Source organism: Microtus oregoni, unplaced genomic scaffold (assembly GCF_018167655.1).
Source record: "Microtus oregoni isolate MIOR12 unplaced genomic scaffold, Mior012 000016F_ref0000370, whole genome shotgun sequence".
Taxonomy (NCBI): Eukaryota; Metazoa; Chordata; class Mammalia; order Rodentia; family Cricetidae; genus Microtus; species Microtus oregoni.
The window spans coordinates 26654328-26673038 of NW_024543075.1; the positions used below are offsets into that span (position 1 = coordinate 26654328).

Here is an 18711-nt window from a genome sequence, read left to right on the forward strand (position 1 = left end):
CACTGCAACTGTATAGAGATGGGGAGGGGATGGGTGGCTATTCTGTTCCATAGATAATAACTTTGATGGAGATGGATGGACAGATGGATGGATGAATGGATGGGTGGATGGATGGATGGGTGGATGGAAGAATGGATGGATGGATGGATGGATGGATGGATGGATGGATGGATGAAGAATGGTGAATGGTGAGTGTATTAATGACTTGATGGATAGATGGGAAATGGATGGGCAAAAGAGTAGATGAGTGCTCATATAGACGGATGGATGAATTCGTTGAGTTAGGCAAAAACTGGGTGGATGGATGGACAGACGGACGGATGGACCGACGGACAGGAGAACAGGAGAACAAGAGGGTGGCTGGGAAGTTAAAGAGATGAGAGATGACTAGATTCTGTTTCCTCATCTCCAGTGTTCTATAATGTTATATCTAATCCTCAGACCCGTTTGTAAAAATCCAGCTGGTACATGGACTCAAGCTTGTGAAGACCAAGAAGACATCATTCTTAAGAGGCACAATTGACCCTTTTTACAACGAATCCTTCAGTTTCAAAGTTCCCCAGGAAGAACTGGAAAATGCCAGCCTAGTATTCACAGGTAAGGTGACATCCTAGACCCCAAGGAAGCCCTGGTGAGGAATGTTTAACTTGTTACATAAAAACTGAAAGCATCTAGAGAGAGTTATGCCTAAGAATTTGGTGTCTGCCCTTCAACTACCCAGATTTGAACCCATTCCCTATCCATGAACTTGGACAACACCTATAAACCCTAAACACAATTGTTATGTAATTGTCAGGAATCTAACTCAAGCTGGATTCCTTGAAACTACCATATAAGTTACTTAGCTCCCCAGGGCCTCTGTTTTTTTCATCTATAAAATATGAATAATATTAGCTCTTGTGTTATAGGTTTACTGAATCGAGTAAATGATTTATGACCCTTGAATAAAATCTGATACATATTATGTCAGATTTGTTGATGATGGTGTTGGTACTGATGATGGGGATGATGATAGTGATGGTGGTGGTACTGATGATGGGGATGATGATAGTGATGGTGGTGGTACTGATGATGGAGATGATGATAGTGATGGTGGTGGTACTGATGATGGAGATGATGATAGTGATGGTGGTGGTACTGATGATGGGGATGATGATAGTGATGGTGGTGGTACTGATGATGGGGATGATGATAGTGATGGTGGTGGTACTGATGATGGAGATGATGATAGTGATGGTGGTGGTACTGATGATGGGGATGATGATAGTGATGGTGGTGGTACTGATGATGGGGATGATGATAGTGATGGTGGTGGTACTGATGATGGGGATGATGATAGTGATGGTGGTGGTACTGATGATGGAGATGATGATAGTGATGGTGGTGGTACTGATGATGGGGATGATGATAGTGATGGTGGTGGTACTGATGATGGAGATGATGATAGTGATGGTGGTGGTACTGATGATGGGGATGATGATAGTGATGGTGGTGGTACTGATGATGGGGATGATGATAGTGATGATGATTCAAGTTGATGGGTTTAAATAAATAGAGAAGGTTGGGTGTTGGCTCACACCTTTAATCCCAGCATTCTGGAAGCAGAGGCAGGTTGGTCTCTGAGTTCAAGACCAGCCTAGTCTACAAAGGGAGTTCCAGGAAATCCAGAGCTACACAGAGAAACCCTGTGTCAAAAAAAAAATCTTTTAAAAGATATCTTTATTTATTATACACACACCAGAAGAGGGCATCAGATCCCATTGTAGATAGTTGTAAGCCACCATGTGGTTGCTGGGGATTGAAACCGGGACCTCTGGAATAGCAAACAGTGCTCTTAACTTCTGAGCCATCAATTCAGCTCTCAAAAAAAAAAAAAAAAAGATTTAAGTGTGTGTGTGTGTGTGTGTGTGTGTGTAGAAGAAAGCGAGATCACCTAACTCACAAAGGACAGGTGTAAAAGTCATAGAGAATATAATATTTAAGTACAGGTATCATGTGCTACTCTCTAGTAAAATTTAATTTGCTTTTCTGGGATATGATTGTGTTTAATTTTAGGGGTTATTAGTTATCTGTTACTGCATAACAAATCACCCTAAATTTTAGTAGCATAAATAAATGATCAAACCTTATGTCATAGCTCTTGTCACTTGAGAGCCTGGGCAAGGAGCTGGGGTTGAGGTCAAGCTAGAGTACTTGCCTAGCATACACGAGGCTCAAGTTCAATGCCCAGTACCATACAGAGCAGGTGTGGTGGTGCTCACCTGTAATCCCAACACAGGTCAGCCTCAGCTACTTAGCAAGTTTGTAGACAGCCTGGGCTACATGAGGCCTTTTCTTAAAAACAAAACAAAAACCCAACTCAGGCAGAGCTCCGATGTGCTCTGTGGTTCTGGCTGGGCTGACGTTACCCTCCAGGAGTCCTGCTCTGGAGCAACTGGAAACTCCTCTGTTTAGATGCAGTCTAAGGTCCTTATCTCTTGCCCTGGCCAAAATCTGTATGAAATGCTGAGGAGATGGCTCAGTGGATAAGAGTCCTCTCTGTAGTAGCACAGGGTTCAAATCCCAGCACGTGTACCAAAACCATGCATGACTGCAGGAACCTGTAACCTTAGTACTGGGGGGCTCCTTTATAGTGGTCATCAGATTCTCAAGGAGGTGAATGAAATTCACCCTCCTCCTCTAGGTTTCACATACACATGCACCAATACACACACGCGTGCGCGCACATAAACACACACACACACACACACACTGATGACATTTTCAAAGAATAAATGGAAAAGAACATTTTTGAAGTTATTCATGAATTCAATGAGTATGTATTAAACATGTTCTCCTTGCCCAGACACTGTTTCCAAGTGTTAAGGACAGAGCAGGAACCCAGTTGATCTCATCTGGGTCCTCAGGGTCACTTGGGCCTCTTTATAGCCATCACTCTACTGCTTGCTGTTCTGAAATTATCCGTGAAGGTGTCAGGTTCCTCGGGAAACAAATCAAGTGTGAAGAAGCTTGCACTTAATTGCAGAGGGTTTCACCACCCCCCCCCCCCCCGGAATCTCACACAGTCTGTAAGAAAAAGGTTTCAAAGTGCAAGTGTGCACACACACAGTCCCACCTCTCAGATGACTGTTTTCATGGGGCAGCATTATCAGCTCCATCAGAAAAGCACCCCCTTAATTGCATTTATTTATTCATGTGTGTGTGTGTGAACACTTGTATATCATGGTGTTGGTGAAGGGGAGCTTGATGGAGTCCTTTCTCTCCTTCCACCATGTAAGTCCCGAGATCAAACTGAAGTTGTCAGACTTGGCACTTGACCCACTGAGCTCTCTTGCCTGTCCGAGACCTGTGCTCTTGACACATAAGAAAACATGCTTAACCATACAAGCGCCAAGGCTCGTGCTCCTCAGGGCCAGTGCCACGGCAAATACTCACTCTGAAGGAAGTTGGCAGGGCTCCCCATACCATGATGTCAGGGCTACTTACAGCGTCATCAGGGAGCTTGAGAATGTAGCCCATGGCCAAGCCTCATCCCCAGAGACTGGAGCAGAGTGCTGGGGTTGGGTATCAGCAACAGGTCCTCACCTCAGCACAGTTTTGCTGCTAGGGTTTCAGCCAGCCATAGACAAATGATGTGCAAAAACACTCAGCGGAAAATCCCACAGACCATATCCACAGAACCTGGAGGGCAGTCTAGAGATGTCAGTATTCTAGTTTATTAGTGGCTGGTGTTCATCTCTTACGCTGCTGTGTTTCTAAGTTAAACTCTATCACGGGTATGAATAGGAAAGAACATACAGAGGTGGTACTGTACTGTGAGCTGTTTGGGGCATCCACTGGGCCTCTCAGCCTGTCTCCCTACCGACAAAGGGTTCTACTGTATGTATAAAGATATTATAAAGTACCCCCAGATATTTCTAATGCTTAGCTAGGCTAGGGTGCAGTTACAGCTGAGGGTGGGCTGGCCTCTTACCTAAAGGACTCCGGCTGGAACAGTAGCAGAAAGGCAGGCAGATGAGTGGATTTGGATCTAGGCAAAGCCACAACAGGTCCCATCCCATCTTCTCCCCCTACCCCACCCCTACCCATGCAGCTCCTCGGGTTCCTGACTTGCTTTCTTTGCTGACTTGGAAAGAGTGTTCTTGCCTCTAAGCCAGAGATCTGAATTCCAGCCCAGCCCCGTGTTTCCAAACACTTCTCAAGGGAAGTCAGGTTGATCTGCAATTTAAGCATTTGCTGATACTCCCAGGGGAAACCTGTTATTAGCCTCGGGGCTGGGAGCTCTGAACAGTTTCTTTTCGTCACAGGAGGATGTGTCTGCCCTGCAGTCAGGTGGTTTTATTTTTCAGCTGAGGTTTAAAAAGAAAAAAAGAAAAGGGAAGTTTGCTTTCCCAACCTCGAAATGCGTGGTTCAGGACCTTTCTAGAAAATCCACAAAGGTCCTGCGGGAGGAGGGGCTGTGAGTTGGCCACTGTAGTGATTGGGAGGGAGAAGGAGGAGGAACGGTATAGAGAGGAAGAAGAGGAAGGAATTGATGGGAGAAGGAAAAATTAGGAGAGACGGGGAAGAGAGGAAGAGAATCAGAAAGAAAAGGAAGGGAGGAAGGAGAGGGGAGGAAGGAGAGGGGAGGAAGGAGAGGGAAGGAAGGAGAGGGGAGGAAGGAGAGGGGAGGAAGAAGAGGGGAGGAAGGAAGGGACTCCATTTAATCTTCACAAACTTAGAAATAGACCTCTATTGCCATCCACCAATTCTACATCTCTGTGTAGAAAAGGGGTAGGGAATCTACGGGAACTGAAAGCAGAGGCCCGGATGTCTGTGTCCCTGTGTTCCCAGCACTGCAAACAGCTAGAAGGGGAACCCCCCGTGTCCAGTGATGGACAGAGGGCAAAGAGAATCTGGCCTGTCCAGACCAAGAAATGTCCAGTAGACCTAAAAAGGAAACTCATCAGATGCTGGCTACAACATGAAATCGTGTGCTGTAGAATGATCCAGTCAGAAAAGGACAAGCAGAATGGAGAGCAGTCAAAATCTATGAGAATGGGGTCTCTGGGTTTGACAGCAGGGTACACAGGGAGCTACTTTTAATGGTGGGGAATTTCACTTTGGGAAGACAACAACAACAACAACAACAATAATTCTATACTCTGGGCATGGTATCACACACCTATAAGGCATCATATGGAACCCCTGCTCTGGCTCCCAGAGTACCTGCTGCAGAACCTGCCCAGGACACAGACGTCCAGGCATCCCATTAATAATAACTTCTGAAGAAAGCCAAGGAATGTCTGGTACCTCTCTCTCTCTCTCTCTCTCTCTCTCTCTCTCTCTCTCTCTGTCTCTCTCTCTCTCTGTGCCTCCCTCCCTCCCTTCTCCCTCTTTCTTTCTCTCCCTCCCCCCTCTCTCCCGCTCCTCTACTGCCAACCCTCTGAGTTTCCCACACATGGTACACAATGCAGGTTCTAGCCAGGAGTGTTGGCAATGACTGTGATGCTGGTGCATAGGAGATGGAAATAGGAAGATTGTGGGTTCAAAACCAGCTGGAACTACATAGTCTCTAGCCACCCAACTTGTGAGTCAAATGAATTTCTATTCTTAATAAATTCCCCAGCAACAGAAAGCAAACTAAAGTGTAGACTCTCTGTCTGGCCCAGGCTGACTTCAAGTCACCTCCTGCCTCCCTTCGCCCTGCCTCCAGAGTGCTGTGGTTACAAGCAGGTGCCGTAGCAGTGAGCCTGACAAGGACTGTTTAAAAATCCAATGTCCAGAGCTCAGCTCACGATTACCAACCCTGCCGTGGCATCTACCTCTCAGAGCTCTGAGGTGGCTCTCTTGCACAAACTATGTCAGGAGACTTTGCCCAGAGTCTATTGTGATCTCTCCCTACCCACTGTCTGTTTGGAAGTCTCCCAGGCCCCACTTGAGAGCGAGTTCCAAGGCACCTGGTCTGTGTTTCCTAATTGCCTGTCTCTCTGCAGCTGGAGTGCAGAAGTGGTTAGCTAATTGAATCTGCTGCAGTAGTGAGATGGGTGGGGAGGCAACGGGTACAGATCAAAGGACGGAGGGTGGTGCTTCCAACATCTACCCAGGAAAAACCTAGGGCTCTGATGGGCACCAGATGGCATGCGTAAAATGTGTTCGGTTTGAACAGCCAAGCGTGGTGCTGCATGGCTATAATCCCAGCACTGGAAGGTAGAGACGGAGCGGGGGGGGGGGGGGGGGAGTACATGGGTCTCAATGACCAGCAAGTCTAGCCAGTCACTGAACCCCAGGTTCAGTAAAAGAAGCTGTCTCGAAAAATAGGGTAGATGACCAGATGGAGGATGGTGGCACAAGCCTTTAGTCCCAACACTGGGGAGACAGAGGCAGGCAGATCTCTGTGAATTCAAGGCCAGTGCGGACTATTAAGTGAGACCCTGTCTCTAAATAAATACAGTGAAGTGTGATAGAAGAAAACACCTGACATTGATCTCTAACCTCCACACACGACTCAACAAGCACACACACACACACACACACACACACCTGAGAATGCACATGCACACACACACTCACACACACCTGCGAATAGAATACACACACACACACACACACCCCTACGAATGCGTGCACATGCGCACACACACATGCACACACACGCACGCATACACACCAGGCTTAGGCAGCAAGCTTGTGGAAAAGTTGAACACATCCACTGAAGGAGAGAGAAGGAAGCTAGTCTGAGATTGTTCCAAGATGGAGAGATATCATGCATTTATTCTGGGGCACACTCCTGGCCCTATCCCAGCCCGCCTGCCATGCTTCTCTGCAGCTCCCATCTCCCCTCATGCAGCTGGGTTTCCTGAGCACAAAGCCCAGCCGAGCCATAGAAAGAAGACTCCAGGCTATGCAGACTACGGAGTGGAAGGACGTGATTTGATCCTGATTTCACCTTTGCCACCTAGTTTGCAACACCAAGCAAATGACATTCTCTTTCACTCTTCAGTTTCTCCCCTGAGTTTCTAACTCAGCACTTTATAGCATAAGCCTTGAGCACGCCTCGCGCATGGCTGATACTTAAGACTTACCAGATGTGATAGTTATGGTGATACTGAAGCTAGTCATGCTAGTTGATGCTGCTGTGCTAGTCATGGCGGTGATGATGGTGCTGGTCCTGGTGCTGTTGTTTCTGGTGCTGTTCCTGCTGGTGTTGATGCTGATGTTGTTCCTGGTGATAGTGATGATGGTGCTTATGTGAGACAGTCCTATCACAGAAGGACCAGACCCTGGAGCTACAAAGTCTTGGGATGAGTTTGACCCCATCATTAGTCAGCTGTGACCTTAAGCAAGTCATTCTACCTCCCTGAGCCCAACGTCTTCACATGTAAAACGTAGCACATTATTCCTGCTATAGAATTAAAGGTGTAGGTCAGTGGTGGCATAACCTGTAATCCAAGAATTCTGGAGGCAGACGCAGGCGGATCTTTGTGAGTTCGAGGCCAGCCTGGTCTACAGAGAGAGTTCCAGGACATCCAGGGCTACATAGAGAAATCCTGTCTCGGGGGGAAAAAGATGGGAAAAAAAGAATTAAAGGCAAAGCAGCATGTGGACCTGGCCAGCTCAGACAGCCACTGAAAAAAGTCCTGTCTGTGATCATCTCAGTGTTGGCTCTTTGGATGTGCACAGCTGGCCCGGTTGGTGTAGTTGTTACCCTAGCCCCTTTCTCATCTAATCACCATTACCCCAAAGTTAGCAACTGGCATCATGTCCAGAAACGGACATATCCTACACCACCAGATGCAGAACGAGCCCAGTGCGGCCTCCCACAGCATCCTGAGTTGGCAGGGTGTGAGCCGGGTCAGAGCTGGCATCTACACCAGGCTCCAGTCCCAGATCTGCTCATGAGCAGCAAGCGACTGAGTGAACAGCTTAATGCCCTCAGTCCAGCCAGAGGATCAGGAAAGTCGCCCTGGCAACCAGACACCAGGGAAGCTCTCAAAGGGGAGAGCTGGATAAGGGTCCCCATCAACCTGTGTGTGGACCCCAAGCTCAGTGGGAGTGGCTATGACCCTCAGATGGTATAGCCGAGGCTTTGAGAGCTGAGCTGCACAGGCTGGATTGTCACCAGCTCCTTCACTGATCCCTGAGGGACATACCCAGGGCAGACTAAATACCATAGCACAGGCATTGAAAATTGAGCTGAGGCTGGAATAATGTCACACCAAAGACCAGGTGGAACTTGTGATCTGAAGCTAATTAGTTTAGTTGTTTAAACACCAACATATTAATAGGGATTAAACAAGACCCAGGGTCTTATAGTATTCAAATATACGTCTTAACAATTCAAAATGGCTTCATTTATAAAGAACCAAGACAACTTGACAGATTCCTAGGGAAACATACAATTGGTGGTGCAGCCATACCCCCGTCCAGATGTTGGAATTCTCCCCAGGGCTTCACAGCAGCTATGACGATCATGCGCCAAAACAGTGGTTCTCAACCTGTGGGTCACAACCCCTTTGGGGTCACATATCAGATCTTTACATTATAATTCATAACAGTAGCAAAATTGTAGCAATGAAGTAGCAATGAAAATGACTTTATGGTTGGGGTCACCACCACATGAGAGACTGTATTGGAGGATCGCAGCATTAGGAAGGTTGAGAACCACTACTCTAAAAAGGAAGGGCGAACGCTCTTGAGAAGATAAGAATGAACATGTCAGCCACCAACAAAGAAAAGGAACTGAAACAAGATGCTCACCTTGTGAACCCCATGGCAGACAGGAAGTTAGCAAGCTGGAGGCAGGTCAAGAGAAAGTTCCACCCAGATGTGTCTGAGAACTGCCACACCCCCTCCACCAATGGTAAACCACAACCTTCAAACCACAACCAGAGTAAACCCTTCCTCCTTCAAGTGGCTTCTTTCAGGAAATTGTCTCAGCAATGAGCAAAATACCTAATGCCCTGTGGGGGAGGTGTGAGCCCTGGGGAGCCTGGAGTAGTTCATCAAGAAAGCCTGTTGTGAGACAGGAAGGCCCTCAGAGGCCAGGCCTTTACCCAAATCTGCCTCAAACACTACACAAAGCCACCTCGAGTTCAGCATCCAGGGCCATCCTTGGGATTGGCCCGTGCTAGAAATCAAGGAGCCACAAAAATCCCGCCACACACCTCCTGTGCCTGCACCCACCTAGAGCTTCTGTGAGCAGGAAAGGCACAGCACGCAGGGCACAGGCCAGTGTCCCTGTCTGGCTTTTCCGGGAAGCCTTTTGCTGTATGAAACAACCCTAGGCTTTGGGATTCAGGAAGCTCAAGCCCCACAGCTTAGCCACTGTGCCACTGAGAGCAAAACCTTCTCATCTCTTTAGCTCCTATTTTTCACCTATCAAGATAAAAGTAAAGTCCATCTCCAGGGTGAGTGAGACGGCTCAGGGGGCAAAGGCTCTCATTGCCAAGCCCATTGACCCAAGGGTGATTCTCAGGATCTACGTGCAAAAAGAAAAGAGTCAACTCCCAAAAGTTATTCTCCTACTGCCATACCCCTCCCCTCAAATAAACAAATAAGTAGAAATAGTGAGGGTTGTATAGCTCTTACCAGACACTGCCCCAAGGGAAACCCTTGAGTAATCGATGCCGAGAAAGAACATCTATGCCAAAAAGGCAAGAAAGGAACATTCTTGATAGAGAAGAAAATGGCAAGTGTAAAGTCCGTGGGGCAGAAGTGAGCTTGTTTTGTTTTCAAAAGAGAGAGAAGGCTAGAGTACCAGATCAGATGAAAGGAGTGGATTATGCAACAAATCGGGGCTATGGTAAGGAGCGAGGATATGAGTATTTATCCAACCCCTACTGTGCACCTAAGGCCACAAGCCCTGGAAACAGATGTGGCTCTGGAAGCACTGGGTAAAACAGTGTGCATGCAAGGACTTTGCACAGAGCAGATGCTCCGTGGGTGTCACTTTCTCGCTTTTCCAGTTTGTAAGTCGACATGAAAACTTCTTCTCCGGGTCTCTGCTTCTTCAGCCCCCAGCATCAGAGCAAGCCATGGATGCTTCTGCGGGAGTCAGTCTTGGAGAGGCGTAGGCAAAGGCGCCATTCACCTGGAGCACACTCAGGAGTGAAGGACAGGCAGGGCTGGGGAGATGGCCCAGTGGGTAACCTGAGGACCTGAGTTCTGATCCTTAGAAACACAGAAAGTGGGGTACAGCAGCACACACCAGTAACCTTAACACTAGACAGATGGACACAGGATCCCAGAGGCTTGCTGGACAGACAGGGCAGCCAGTCATTGAGCTCCAGGTTCAGTGAATAACCCTGCCTCAAAAAGTGAGGTACGGAGTACTGAGAAGGACACCTCACATCAACGGCTCACTTCCGCGTGTGTGCACACTCGCGTGTGTGCACGCTCACGTGTACATACACCAACAAATAGATTAATGAGAAGCACAGGAACAGGCCATCGTCCTTCCAGCTTCATCAACAGGTGTCCTACACTGGCCACAGGAGGGACTCAGAGACTTTGTGCCATATCCTTTAGAATCCTGAGTACCTAGTGGGCCCCCATGCTTGTGCCTTCTCCACTGAGCCAGCAGTCAAGATGCCTATCTTGTGTCTGCTGTGGGGTGCACCTCATCCTGCTTAATGCATTGAAGGCTTCAGGAATCTGTAGGTGATTCATGGGGGAAATCCCCTCCGATCTCTGTTTAAGTCCACTCTTGACCTTTTAGTGGCCTCTGAGTAGGAGAGGCAGGACACCTATCTTGTGCCTGGACAACCTGGGGCTCAAATGAGAGAGCTCCTGTCCTTTGCTACAATAAGTATTCATAGCTCGACCCAGTGGCTCAGGTTTGAAATTCCAGATGGACAAGAAAGTAAAACAGAAGTTAGGAAACTCTTAACTGAGAGGGGCAGAGACTGGACGGTCCCACAGTTGTAATAACTAACCTTTATAAAGTGCTCAGTGTCCGCCTGGCACTGTCCCGGACACCCTGTAGAACTGTCTCAGTGATCTTCACGGTGACCAGATGAAGAACATGCCACTTGTGCAAAATGCGTGGAACCAAAAGTGTTACAGACTTCAAAAAAGAAAAATTCTGATTGTTTGCATATTCATAATGAGCTATTTTGGGGATGAGACCCAAGTCTAAACGTGAAGTTCATTTATCTTTCATCCATACCTTATGCACATAGTCTAAAGAGAATCTGAAAACCTAGATTTCATGGTGTGACATCCTCCACTTGTAGCATCATGTCTGGACTGAAGCAGTGTGAGAGACTGGATGTTCAAATGAGGGGTGCACACTCTGCTCTTATCACCCCATTTTGCAGGGCTGGGGGGATGCCCAGGAAGTTCAGATGACTTGCTGAAAGGCAAGGCTGTGTATGGCTAAGGGGGGGCCTGGCTGATGCAATAGGTCAGCTTCCAGGCGAGGCTCTATGCTTTGCAGCAACAGAAGTTAGCTATTTTCCAGCACCGGTCCTGAGGCTCTTTCCACGAGGAGCTTCCATGCTGAGGTGTGACCCAGGCTCTTCCCAGGTTCTGCTATGATCTCAAGTTTTTCTGGCTTTCATTTCCAACCTCTTGGTGCAATAGCAACAAGAGATAGGGATAAAATGCCAAAGAGGCACAGGTAATGATTATTATTATATGGGGAGATTTTATGCCAGGATTGGAAGGAATGCAGCTCATTGCAAGGGACGCTGGGAAATGTAGTCCAGCTGTGCAGGCCAGGGAGATTGGCCATCAGCCTTCTCTGCAGTTAGCAAATAGCAGAGCTATCTTGTGCCTCGCATAGCTTGCCCTGTTTCTTCTCTGGGCATCCAAGTTCAGGGCCAGAGTCGACTTTGGGGGGGCCTATCACTCAATGCCTAGTAGTAGTAACCTGGGATGCTCTGAGCAGCTGTCCGATTAGACCTGCAGTTCGCAGCTGGTTTGACTTAACCCTCCAGCAGATGTCTTGGATGTCTGGGGTCATTCTTGGCTGTCACAGCCCAGGAGATGCTACAGGCATCTAGTAAAGGCCCGAGACGCTGCTAAGCACCCAGTGGTGTAGGGCAGTGTGGGTGAGGGAAGGTTATAGCATCAGCGGCAGTGCTAAAGAGACAGGACCTTCTGAGCTAGAACGGGAGTGTGGCCTCTGACAACAGTCCAGGAAGGTAGATTGTCAGAGGGAGGGCAGAGCTCAGGGCCTTCTGCCTGCCCTGCCTGGGGCTTGGCTACTCTCCCTGAGGAGTTTCTTCTTACCTGTCAAGTGTGGAGAACTCTTAGGGATGCAGAGGAGCCGTGCTGCCTGCTCCTCTTTGTGGATTTCGGCAGATTTTTCCAGCCTTCCCGTCGCCACCTACAAAAATGTGTGCAAACAGAAATGTCTTCCTCTGCAAGCAAATGCTATAGCCCAGCTGCTGTGGCCCAGGCGGGTAGACTAAAGGGCCCAGCAAAGGAGGAGGGCGGGAAACCTCTGGGGGAATGAGCAGAGCTTTTACCAGGCCTCTCTCTAGTCCTTCACCACCTGTGGTACGTGGGTACACACCACCTGTATATGGGGGCCCAAAGGGGCCACATTGCTATAAAGAAACAGAACCCAAGACGCCAGGGCTGAAGAGATAGACCAGTAAGCAGGGTGCTTGCTGTGCAAATATAAGGAGCTGATTTGAACTCCCAGGAACCCTGGCGCAGGGGAGGTGAAGTAAAGACAGATGGATCTCTGGGGCTCATTTGGCAAGCTGAGACCAATGAGAGACCATGTCTCAAAATAAAAGGTGACTGAGGTATAACACTGGAGGTTGACCTCTGGCCTTTACACACATACACACCTGCATCCACACACTCATCCACATGCATACACACAAGTTACACATACTTATATATATACACATAGTTATATATGAACACATATGTAATTTATAACTTTTCTATGTGGTCCTATACATTTCTGTGAATTCTATAAATATACTAGTTATATGTACTAGTAATTTTTACATTTATTTACTCCGTGTATGCACACGTGTGCATTGTTCGTTCGTTCGTGTGTATGTGTGTGTGTGTGTGTGTGTGTGTGCGCGCGCGCGCGCGCGTGTGTGCGCGCGCGCGCTTGTGTAATAGCCCATGTGGAGAGATCAGAGAACATCTTGCAGGAATTGGTTCTCTCCTTCCACAGGATGAATCTTGAGGATCAAACTCAGTTTGTCAGCTCAGTGGCAAGTGCCTTTACCCGCTGAGCCTGGGCCTTAAAGGAATTTTAACAGAGTGCGACCTTCACTGTATCTCAAAATCACATCTCAGTCTCTATCACCTGAAAAGGAAAGTGCCGTGGTAGAGATTGTCATCCTTTGAAGCGAGAGGCCTGCAACAGCATGGGTCTAGCTTAGGAAGACTGAGTTGCCACTCCAAAGACAAGGAGCTGATTTCTTTGGGTATTTTTGTGGGGATTCTAATCCCCAGCTTAAACTGGTGCAAAGGTTCTTAGGCCAGCAGTGGCTGTGGAACCTGGCCGTCCCTGAATCACCTGTAAAGGATTTTAAGCGTACAGATGCCCAGCTGGGTACACCTGTAATCCTAGCATTTAGAGGTGAAAGCAAGACTCTGGCTGATTCCAGGGCAGTCTGAACTACCTACTGAGACACACACACCCCCATCTCAAAACCCAAGAAAGTATACAAATGCTGGGAATCTGTATTTGTCACATCCCTGGGACGGGCTACCAGATGAAGTGTGAATTCTAAATAGTATTAATAATAAAATCCCCAAGTCAAATATGGGGTAAATACTGAAAGATCAGAGGAAGCAGAGCCATCAGCCACTAGTTCTTACTTCTATGAAATCCTCAAACAGAATGGGTATCCTGTCTCTACAAGTCCCAGACTGAATGCCGTCTCTGTGAAGCCACAGACTAGATCCTGAGCTCCTGTCTCCTCCCGTCTTATATCCCTCTCTCAGCCCAGCCATATCACTTCCCATCTCCCCCTCCCTACTGCTGGGATTAGAGGTGTGAGCCACCACTGCTTGGCTCTGTTTCTCTTTTAGACTGATTCTATCTCTCGTAGCGTAGGGTGGCCTTGAACTCACAGAGATCTGTCTGTTGGTCTCTCCCGAGTCCTGGGATTAAAGGCATGCGTCACCAGTGCCTGGCCTCTATGGCTGACTGGTGTGACTAGCTCCACACTCTGATCTTCAGGCCAGCTTTATTTGTTAGATCATAAACAAGATCTCACCATAACTGGAGATTCATCACATCCATCCCTGGCACAGAACACCTGAGGTAGAGTGTTTTAAAGAAGAAAAGATTTGCATTGGGCGGTTGGCCTGGTGGCTTTTAGGCCTGTGGTGAGGCAGCACATTGTGCAGGACTGGTGGATTTGAACCGGGGTGGAGCGGGAGAAGGAGAAGAGAGGCAAGAGGGTCTTTTGATGATAATGATTGTGATGATATGATGATATGATGATCGTGATGGTGGTGGTGGTGATGGCGGTGGTGATGATGGCAGTGGTGCTGATGGTAGGGCTGGTGGTTGTGTGTGTGTGTGCATGTGTGCGTGCACACACACACATGATTAAACCTGTGTCAGGACAAACTCTGGGAGGCAGTCCTGTTTTGGTTAGAAGGGGAATGGCACTATTAGGAGATATGGCCTTGTTGGAGTGGGTGTGGTCCTGTGGGAGGAAGTGTGTCACTGTGTAAGTAGGCTCTGTGGTCCCCTATGCTCAAGCCGTGCCCAGGGAGTCAGTTTCCTTTCTGTTGCTTTTGGATCAGCCTGCATGCCTCCGTTCTCCCAGCCGGCATGCTCCCTGCCATGATGATAATGGACCGAACATCCAAAACTAAACCACACCAAATAAATGCTTTCCTTTGTAAGAGTTGCCATAGTCATGGTGTCTCTTCACAGCAATAGAAGACAATCTTTTCCCTCTACTGTGGGTTCAGGGATCTACCAAGTGCTCAGACTGGTGTAGCAGCAAGCACTTTGCCAGCCGAGCCATCTTGCTGGCTTCTCCAATGCAGTCCTCCTGCCTGCCTTCTGCATATCAATGATCCCAGCAAGAGAATTTTGTATTCAAGGCCAGCTAGAACTGCTCCTGTATCAAGATCTTTTATTCCCCCACTTAAAAGAGAGGTTACACCCCAATGACCTACTTCTTTCTATGAGGCCTGCCTCTTGAAGAATCTACCACCTCCCAATAACACCTCAGGGAACCAACTGTTTAGCTTTTGAACACTATTTTTCAAATGCTGTGGTTTGGGGCTCACACTTTGAGAGCAAACTACAGCCCATATTCTAAATGTGACCCACTTCTTGCTTTACAAATAAAGTTTTATTGAAACTAAAAGTCTATGCCTTCTTTCTCCTTCACCAACATGGTTGAGTCGTTTCAGCAGAGACCTTAGGTGGCCCTCAAAGCCTAAAATCTTCACAATCTGATTGTTCATGGAAACAGTGTGTGCACTCTGGCCTGAAGTAACACCTCCACATTCTTCCAGGTACCTGTTCACTCCTCCAGGGGAGGAATGGCTTACTTGATTGGGAACAGGGTGAGTTTCCGTGAACATGTTCCTGGTTGTCTTGTGGGAGGGAGTGGTGTTAAAGAGACCTTCCCATCCTAGGCAGTGTTTTCCATAACCCCTTAGTAAGCCTCTGGTGGGGACTGTTGTGTTCACAGAGGTTTCCTCCAATGAGAGCAGAGAACAGGGTCAGCTACCACGTCAGACACGACTGTAAAGCTGTGGCCAGTCCCTGAGAGAGCAGCTGCAGGGAGGAAGGGGTTTGGACTCACGGTGTCGGTGGGTTCCATTCCCAGCTTTGTGGGCAAGGAGCTTCTTCCTGGCAGACAGGAAGCAGAGTGACAAGAGAGTTCAGGAAGAGGTCAGGTTGAGATGTAACTCCAAGGACAACCCCCCCACCCCCGCAGTAGCCTACTTCCTCCAACTAGACCCCTACTCCTTTTGCTACCTCTCCATAAAGCCACCATATTAAGACTCCATCAAGATATTAATCTATTGATGACATCAGAGCCCTTATGATCATCTCTGGAAACACCCTCGGACACACTGAAGGTGTGCTTACTACTAAGCTCTTATACGCCATGAAGAGCAGACCATGCCGGGTCCCTTTATACAGACCATGGAAGAGACCTCGTTCCACCCGTAGCTTTATTCTTCACAGAGCCTGATTCTTGAGAATCACTTGGGGTGCATTTGAAAAACACCCGCAAGAGTCCCCCCAGGTCTACACACCAACAGAATCTCTCTGAAGCAATGTCGGCTGAGCAAGGAAGATAAAATTAATGTGTCCCTGGAACATCAGGAGGTGTCTTGTAGACAGTTGGTAGCAAACATTCTCACCAAAGCCTTGCCAGCCTCTCTGGAACGACCATGTAGAGACAATCTTCAGCCCAATGTAGAAAATTTGGAGGCTGGTGTGAAAAAAAGAACATCACTTTATAGTCACACCTTTGGAGGCTTCCAACAGAATGATGTGATTCACACCCAGATCTGAGAGCAGTGTTTTACCTTGTGCATTAGCTCAGCAGACACAGGCTCCACATACTCCGCCCAGAGGCGTAGAGTAGTCCCCCAACCTCAGAGGGCCTTGAAGAGATTTTAATCTTGGTTCCCATTTCTTAAGGAAGGAAAAGAGATCTAATTGATAAACCATTTGGGATGATTAGTTTTAATTATCTGCTTGGCGAAGCCTACAATCACCTGGGTAGAGCACCCCAGTGAGGCATTGCCTGTGGGCAGGGGGAGGGAAAGACCCCAGACACACACACACACACACACACACACACACACACACACACTGTGGGTGGCACCATTCCCTAAGAACTATATGAGTAGAGAAAGTGAACTGACCCCTGGCATGTACACACTGTTTTCTCTTAAGTTGTGATAGGTATATCAGGACACACGCATCATAAATCAAGGAGATTCCGTGTGTGTGTGTGTGTGTGTGTGTGTGTGTGTGTGTGTGTAGTGTCTATGTGTGTGTGTTGGCCAGAGCTGCACACAGGTGTCCCTATCATACTTTTTGAGACAGGGTCTCTTATATAACTTGGAACTTGTGGACTGGATAGAACAGTTGGCAAGGAGCCCCAGAGGTCCGCTTGTCTCTAGCTCCCCAGCCCTGGGATTGCAGCTGTGCCCTCCTCTGCCTGGCTCTGGGGACTGAACTCAGGTCCTTGGGCTTGTGCGCCAAGCACTGTGCTGACTGAGTCATCCCCCACTCAAGACCTATCCTGCATTACATCATACTTTCCATCTTGTCGTCTCCCAGAGGGGGAACCAAGAGGGGGGCAGCTGAGACCTTTAACTTTGTGATAAGGAAAGAAAAGTGGTGTTGAGCTTTCATTTCTGTTCCTGGGGTATGGGTGACCCTGGACACCGAACTTGTCATACCTTTGAGCTGTGGATTTCCCATTTGCAAAGTGGGGGTGGGCAGGGTATAAACGGTACCTTCCCAGCAGGGCTGCAATGTGGATTAAGTGCTTTCTGTGTGCCTGGATGGCAGAACGGTGGTGCTGGTTTCCTGTGACTGAAGTGTGGTTACTCAGACCGTCCTGATGGCTGCAGGAATGAAACAGGCGAAGGCAAATAGATATGTCTGAGCAGCTGCTCTGAGTCATGAACAGAGCCAGGAAAGCTTATGAAGCGCCGAGTCAGGTTGAGATCTCTGGGGGAAGTGCTCTACTGCTGCACTGAGGCCTCAGCCCAGGGAAAGGTCTTGGGAACAGAGAAGTAGCTTCTGAAGGGGCACATGAAACCTGCTCACCCATTCCTAAGTGTAGAAACTGAGACCCAGAAAGGGGCTGGATAGAACTTATATGAGGAAAAGCATTCAGATGTGTGCTCATCCGTATGTGTGCTTGTGTGTTTGGAGGCCAGAGGTCAACCCTTCAAGACAAAGTCTTCCACCAACGTCTGGTTCGCAAATTAGGCCTGGCTGGTTGGCCAGTGAGCCTCAAAGACCCACCGATGTCCATCTCCCCAGAGCCTCAGAGACCCACTGGTCTCCATCTCCCCAGCTCTGGGGTTACAAGCACATACCTTCATAGTCAGCTTTTCACAGGGGTTCTTTCCTCTTAAACAGTCTCTTCAATGACTGAGCCTCATCTCCAGCCTCCTGAGGTGACTTGCTGTGGAGACAGCCCTGGAGTAGCATACTGATTTCAGGAGTGAGGAATGCTTGCTGCAGAGGGGATTCTGTAGAAAGTAAAGAGAATGGGAACCCCTCGTCGGGATGTGCAGAACCGACCTGTGCAAGGGTGGAGGAATCAGAAGCACAGATCCTGTGGGTCTTTAAGGTTAACTCGTGAGCATCCTGAAATGCAGGTGCCCTCAACCCTAAACCTGTGGTGAACCAGTAAGGTTGTACTGTCCAGTGTGGGTCTTGTGAACTTCCCCACCTTCAACCCATTCTCCTTGGCAAAGCTGAGGACCACCTCCCCACTTCAGCCCGTTCTCCTTGACAAAGCAGTAGACCACATCCCCCCAACCATCTGTCTCAACAAAGGGAATTAGCAATCAAAAGAGTTTAGCTCCAGCAGGGAAGAACAAACTCATTTTCATAGCAAGTATCAACATGGGATGCTGCCGCCTGCCACACTGGGTCAAGGCAGCTAGATTTCGGCCAAGCTCAAAGGAATTTCTACTTACTTCTCTGGACTTCTGTTTTCCCAGATGTGAAATGGGTGAATGGATTGAATGGATTCTCCCCCCCCCCAGTACGTGTCTGTCTTTTTTCTCTAT

General features: G+C 48.2%; 1 protein-coding gene across 2 annotated transcripts in view; it reads left to right on the forward strand.

Annotated features, from left to right (window-relative positions):
- Syt17 (synaptotagmin 17) overlaps positions 1-18711 on the forward strand; it is a 65547-nt gene that overhangs the window by 38882 nt on the left and 7954 nt on the right. For both annotated transcript variants that reach the window (XM_041667222.1, XM_041667223.1), the window contains exon 7: positions 442-597. In XM_041667222.1, coding sequence (XP_041523156.1) covers positions 442-597 — 156 coding nt within the window. The remainder of the gene's footprint in view (positions 1-441; positions 598-18711) is intronic.